General features: G+C 36.7%; 1 protein-coding gene across 1 annotated transcript in view; it reads right to left on the minus strand.

Moving 5' to 3' along the window:
• LOC121146452 (probable ATP-dependent RNA helicase DDX60) overlaps window positions 1-6,641 on the minus strand; it is a 79,175-nt gene extending 72,534 nt beyond the window's left edge. Inside the window, exons 1-5 of the mRNA XM_040965845.1 lie at window positions 6,525-6,641; window positions 6,285-6,354; window positions 5,386-5,575; window positions 2,589-2,930; window positions 1,110-1,226 (exon numbers count right to left, since the gene is read on the minus strand). Coding sequence (XP_040821779.1) covers window positions 1,110-1,226; window positions 2,589-2,930; window positions 5,386-5,575; window positions 6,285-6,354; window positions 6,525-6,528 — 723 coding nt within the window. The 5' untranslated portion in view covers window positions 6,529-6,641. The remainder of the gene's footprint in view (window positions 1-1,109; window positions 1,227-2,588; window positions 2,931-5,385; window positions 5,576-6,284; window positions 6,355-6,524) is intronic.
• Window positions 6,642-7,190: the final 549 nt, after the last annotated feature.

A 7,190-nucleotide genomic window follows, 5' to 3' on the forward strand; every position in this document is an offset into this window, starting at 1 on the left:
ATATAGTTGAGGACAACAAAATCTGTAGTAATCAACTTCCTGAAACTATTGAATATTTTACGACTACGTACATCCTACAGTCACCTTCATAGCACTGCTTAAGAAGAGCAAAGGCATTGCGAAATCTCTTTGTGAACAGAACTGACACATTCCAAATCTCAGTTCTTCAACTCGTCTATTACCACATTCCAACTCAAGACCTTGTAGTGACCAGAAAATGACTCAGAACATATCACAAAGCACAGAAGCAGATTAACGAAAGGTGAGCTAGAACAAGTGGTTGGGAGACTAAATCTACCCTAAAACTGAAAATATGTTAAAAAACAAAACCACAAAGGTGGAAGAGTTCACACCATAGTAAATGAATTTCAAAGCATGTACAATCTGAAGTGTCAGATGGCTTGTAGGGAGGCCATACAGTTACACAGACAGGGACTTGATCTGAAGGGACAGACTCCATTCCTAGGGACAAATTAACTTCAAAGGACAGAAATTGTGGCCACAGAAAGAAAGAAAAGGCATCCCAAACACGGAAAGGAAAAAGTGAAATTGTCTCAATTTGCTGGCGACATGATTTCTACATACAGGGAACTAACAACTCTGTTAAAAACTGTTATAACTTGTAAGTGAATTTAATAAAGTTGCAGGATGTGAACAACAATCAATAGTATTCTATATATTAATAGCAAACTGTCTGAAAAGGAAATTAAGAGTATGAAAGCAGTCCATTTAGAATAGCAGCATAAGAAGCACATATAGCCACAACTAAATAGATATGGTTTCCTGGATACAAACCTAGAACACAAAGGGACATTCGTGGGGAAGGAAGTGAAGTTCAATTAAGGTCTGATGTTTGGTCAGTAGTATTGTGACAATTTTTATTTCCTGACTTTATTAAATATATCATGGTTACATTAAAGATTAACATTGGGAAAAGATAACATGGAAACACATGCCATGAGAAAAACTGTATGTAGATTTCAAAATAATTTTGTACCAGAGTAGATTTATCTTTTACTTCTCCCTTTCACAAACAGTTCTCTATTTTTGAAAATTTTCCATAGTTAAAAAGTTAGTTGAAATAGAGTCTTGTTTTTAAAGTTTCATACCTCTTCCATCAGATTTTCCCATCTTAAATCTTTAAAAAGTGGTGCTAATAGTAAATCTCTCCTTTTTTCCAGTTGTTCAAGCAGGGCTTGATAAACACTCTTAATTGTCTCCACATTCTGTGAAATAAAGGAAAGTCAGATTGAATTGTCATAAATAAACTGTTCAAATATTTTCCTAATATAGAAAGTAAGACATCTAAGATACAATCTTTACCAAAAGTTTGTCTAGAAAATGAAAATGCACTAACTTGATGGCAGATGATCATTGATGTTTTTAAGTCCTCCCAAATAGAGATATTTGGTCTTTACCAAATGATTTTCCCTTTAATTTTTTGTTTTGAGATTAGATTTAATATGAAATTCATTCTTTTAAAAATATTTATTTACTTGTAAATATTTATTTACAAGAGAGTGACAGAGAGATGAAGAGACAGAAAGATCTATTTATTGGTTTAATCCCTAAACTCAACATCTGGGACCAATGTAGGCCTTATTTAGGACTGCAGATGGGTAGGCAGGCACTGCAACACATGGTCCATCTGTTTCCTTCCCAGTGCATCAGCAGGGAGTTTGATTGGAAGATGAGCAGTTTGGGCTCAAACTGATGCATCTATGTGGGATGTTGATGTCCTAATAAGTGGCTTAACTCACTGTGCCACAATGCTAGCCCTCAAATTCATTCATTTCAAGCATACAATTTAATGACCTTTAGTAAATTTACCAAGATCTGCCACTTCTATGGTATTCTAATTTTAGCACATTTCCTGCACCTCAAAATATCACCATGCCTATTTCATGCAATGTAGCTTATTGCAACAAACCTCCAACAATGTGTTCATAGTAAAGAAACTATTTCCCCAAAAAGGACTATCACCCAGCAAGCTATCAGCAATATTTTTAACAGTATTTGCAAAGTCTTCATTGCTGAATGCAATATATTCAGTTGCATTTCCATTGTATTCCAGGAATCTTCAAAATGATTAAGGTGAATGTTCAACAAATTAGGAGGCAAACTGTATTATTAAAGGCCATGGCATTAACCATTTCACTGGGATGTCTCAGCAACAGACATGATTTTTGCCTCTAACTTATGCTGTCTGATCTTTATCTTGGAGCCAACACACAATGTATTGGGTAAGGAAATGGGGGCTGGAGTCAGACCACCTCTTTCAAATTCATGTTCTATTCCTAATTTGGCATTGACGATGAGTCAATTACATAGTCTGGTGTCTATTTTCATAGTGGTAAACCATAAGCAATGCTAACACATGTCATATGGAGTTACTGTGACAGTTAAGTACCTTGCATTACTGTTACAACAATAAGGGCTCAGTAAATTATTCTCTTGTATTGTTGTTATTATTTTCTATATATCTCTCTTCAATCTATGATAATTTCCATAGAGAAGATAGAAAACTGAGTCACATAAGTTAGAAAATTTTGTAGAATTAAAAAAAAAGTATTTTAGATGTAAATTACCTGCTTGAAAAATTCCCGTACGTTAGACAAGCTTAGCATAAAATAAGCATAAAGTCGAAGAATATCAGATGCTTGTCCTGAGAAAAGCACAACATTGACCTTCAATGACCAAGTTTGAATGATTAATAAATTGAAAAGATGTGTTTGCAGGTGGTTCAGGCCTTCATCTGCAACTATCAGGAAATACGGGTAACTTGTTTCCAAGAAGACTTTCCATTCTTCCGATAAGCATCCAGAAAATTCAGTTCGGACATCAATGGTGGTGTTATTCTTAAGATGAAGAATCAAGGCAGTCCTCAAAGGAAGAAGTTCAGGGAATTTGAAATACGCAAACTCAGCATCCTGGAGGGAGTAGTGGTAAGGTGCATTATTTTGACATCCTTATTCAGTAGCTGGTTAATACATATCGTTAGAGGCATTAAAGGAATACAACTCAACATCACTGTGTTTGGTCTCACAGCTGGGAAACAGGCCCTACTTACAAATAGAGCATCCATCACAATTTACATGAAAAACATGTGTTGCCTTTAGGCTGGTACATCATACTCAGGGTGTATCACACTTCCCCTTCCCACTGTCTAATTCTTTCTCTCTCCATTCTCACCTCAAAAAGAAAAAGGACAGAAAAACCCATAGAAAGCAAACGATGAATAAGTGTGAATGATCTGGAGTAGGAAGCAGAAGTGGATCGCTTTGTTCTAAGTGGTTGCTAGAGGCCATCCTCCTGAGGTGAGGCAGCATTAGTTGCTCTGAAGGAACCAAAATAAGTGTAGCTGCTAGCTTGATTGCTAGCCCTAGACCAGGACCCAGAATAATTCTTCAAAACACCTTGGCAAGCAGTAAGCAATGTTTAAAAACATAACCTATAACATCATGTTTACTACTCTGCCATGAAAAAAGAATGAAATCTTGTCTTCTGCAACTAAATGGATCCAAACGGAAAACATTATGTTTAGTTAAATGAGCTGAAAAGACAAATATCATGTTTTCCCTGATCTGTGATAACTCATACACAGAGTACAAAATGTGTAACCTACATGAGTGAGACTGACATTCTGAGACTCGACTATTGTTTTCAGCCTTGGTGTACACGCCCGAGGAATAATAGCCCAGTGTTTTTGTTTTAATACTTGCTATGTGTTGATATCTTTTACCAAATTGAGTATTAAATCTGTGTTTGTGAAGTGAAATGAAAATTTTGCCATTGTAAAAATTAGGAGAAAACAAAAAGAAAGGAGGATGAGTGGAGAAAGTGGGTGAGAGGCCATAAAGTAAGAAGTACCCCTGTGCTCCTAAATCAGCATCATGAAATATGTGAAAATTACTTACTTTGTATAAATTTTTTACAAGATTTATTTTAATTTTTATTGGAAAGACAGACTTGCAGAAAGAATGGGAGACAGAGAGAAAGATCTGCGGTTTGATGATTCACTCCACAAGTAAGCAATGACTGAAAGCTGAGCCAATTCAAAGCCAGGATCCAAGAGCTTCTTCTGGATCTCCCATGCACATGCAGGGTCCCAAGGCTTTGGGCCGTCCTCTACTGATTTCCAGGGCCTCAAGCAGGGAGCTGAATGGGAAGTGGAGCAGCTGGGATTGGCTACTAGCTGGGATAAGTATACTAGTGCATGCAAGGCAAGAACTTTGCCACTAGGCTACCACGCTGGCCCCACTTTATATAACTTAAAAAAAGCATAAGCAAAAAATTATTGTGAACAGCATAGTAAGAAATATGTGGACTGGAGGAGAGTATTGCTATATTATTTATTTTCATTTTTAGTTGAGTGTGGAGATTTGCTATGCAATTATATCGAGTCTCCTACTGTGACCTGAAAAACAATACATACAAAAACTGACGAATAAATGATTTATTCAACAAGCAACATATTAAAATAGAAGTACCAAAAAACCATAACAATAGTTATAACAATTACAAAATAAGAACAAATCTATGCACAAAATCACTAAGTGTAATATATTAGTTACTTCTAAGAATAAGAAAACTTTCACTATATTTATAATCAAACAAAAAACACAACATTTTCTTGGAGGTATTTACTACAGAACCAAAAAAAAAAAAAAAAAAAAAGAAGCAGGGCCAGTGAATTTGGGCTTGAATACTGTACAGCTGACTTTGAAGACATATACTTCTCAGAGTTAGAGACTAGAATCGGGCATCAAGCAGGCCACTGCAGAGGAGATTCCTCATGTACCCTCATAACACTGTGTGTCCCTATAATAAAACTCTTCTATGAGAGTAATTCAGGGGTAGTCATTTCTGAATGCTGAAATTGTGGGTCAGTTTTGTGCCATGTCTTCTTCCTGTAAGTTTTTTGAATTTTTATAAATACAGTTACTTTGGGTGTGGCACTACAGCTTAATGGCTAAAATCTCCGCCTTACAGATGCCAGGATCCCATAGTGGCACCAATTCCTGTCCCAACTGCTTCATTTCCCTTCCAGCTCCCTGCTTGTGGCCTGCGAAAACAATAGAGGATAGCCGAAAGCCTTGGGACTGGGCTCCCACATGCGAGATCTGTAAGAAGCTCCTAACTCCTGACTTTGGATCTGCTCAGTTGTGGCAGCCACTTGGGGAGTGAATTAGTGCATGGAAGCTCTTCCTCTTTGTCTCTCCTCTCTGCATACCTGATGTCTCAATAAAAATAAATATATCTTTTTTTTTTTTTTACAAAAGAAGGTATCATTTACTTTCTAATAATGAAAAAATATTATACATGAAAGAATTTAAGGGATTTTGTTAATTCTGAAATCATAAGAACTCAGTTGTCCTGTATTACCTCGAAGAAGACGATGGCAAATTGTCCTCCTTTACTAGTGAGATCCAAAAGATAGCGTTCAACCAGATAGAAAAAGTGGAGGTTTTGCCCCTTCCTTAATGACTGCTCACACATCATTGTGATAAATAATGAATCTCCATCAAGCAGGAAAAATTCAGATTCAACAAAATCATTGAATATACTGGAATACCTAAAATAGAAGAGTTTTAAAAAGATCAAATGGAGATTAAAGAATGTCCAAAAAAGGCAGTATTGCTATGACCTCATTATTATAATTGGCAGCTATACACACTCACATACACACACAGACACACACACTATCAGTGTAAAGTCAAGCAAGTATATTCAAGGGTATCTCAAAATGTTCATGAAAATGGAACATTAAAAGATAAGCTGTAATATATCATTTTTTAATAATATGCATTTTCTGTAAACTTTTGGAGCAAATTCCAAGTTTTAATTTCATTTTCCCACAAATTTTATGAAGTACCCTGGTAAAGGACATTAAGATATATGCTTCTGGGCCCGGTGGCATGGCCTAGTGGCTGAAGTCCTCACCTTGAACGTACTGGGATCCCATATGGGTGCCTGTTCTAATCCCGGGGGCTCCACTTCCCATTCAGCTCCCTGCTTGTGGCCTGGGAAAGCAGTCGAGGACAGCCCAAAACCTTGGGACCCTTCACCCACATGCATGGTAGGCCTGGAAGAGCTCCTGGTTCTCAGCTTCGGATCGGCACAGTACCGGCCGTTGCGCTCACTTGGGGAGTGAATCATTGGATGGAAAATCTTTCTCTCTGTCTCTCCTTCTCTCTGTATATCTGACTTTGCAATAAAAATAAATAAATCTTTAAAAAAATATATGTGCTTCCATGTATTTTCATTGTAACAAAGATACTCACTCAGCTCTTGGCATCTGAGTCAGAATTATATCTGACAGTTTGTTTAAAAACATTAAGCATTTTTTTGAATCTAAAAAAGAGAGAAAGATAAATGATTCTCAAATCTTTTTTCAAGGAAGTTATTATATTTTATCACTGAGAATGAAGTAACAGTAATATAATTATTTTAATTTCTTTAAATCTGTGGGGCTAACAGAATCACTATTTAATCATATATTAATATTTCCCACTGAAAATTACCCATTCTTGCTGCTCTTATGCCTCCTACTGGAACTGGAAGCTACTATGTAGTAAATATCCTTTACTCTGGTTCCTCTAAGTGGTTGTTGCTAATGCAAATGGCAGGCCTGCAAAGGAAGAGGAAGAATAAAAAGGTCTTAGTTATCAATGAATAGGATTAAGTGACTTCTATATGTAAAGCAAAATATTAGACAAGAATGAACAAAGTTAACATGTGACCAATTCTCCTGAAATTCTATCAGTCAGGGGGGAAAAAAACCACAAACCCTAAAATCACATAATCCAAGGAAAACACAAATGTGACAGTCCATGAGGTCAAAGAGAGCTTTCCAGAAATAGAAATCCCTGAACTGAGATCCAAAGGATTATGTAAGAACTCATTGAGCAACAAAGGCAAAATAGCAGGCCAAGCAGATGGAATAGCACAATGCCATGTGCAGGGGCATAAAGAAATCTGGATGGAAGGGGACTCTGAAAAGAAGCCAGCAGGGCTAGCACATAGAGTGAGAGGAAGACTAACCGTGCCAGGAAGAACTAGAGAAATATAGGCATATAGGTCTGCAGAATCTTTCAGGGCATATTCCAGAATTTTTCCCTTCATCCAAGAATCAAAGCTTAGCCCTTGTTGGATTTCAACCAGGTGGTAGCATAATGGCTTTACATATT

This window comes from Ochotona curzoniae, unplaced genomic scaffold (genome assembly GCF_017591425.1).
Source record: "Ochotona curzoniae isolate NIBS_2020 unplaced genomic scaffold, NIBS_Ocur_1.0 scaffold_4505, whole genome shotgun sequence".
NCBI lineage: Eukaryota > Metazoa > Chordata > Mammalia > Lagomorpha > Ochotonidae > Ochotona > Ochotona curzoniae.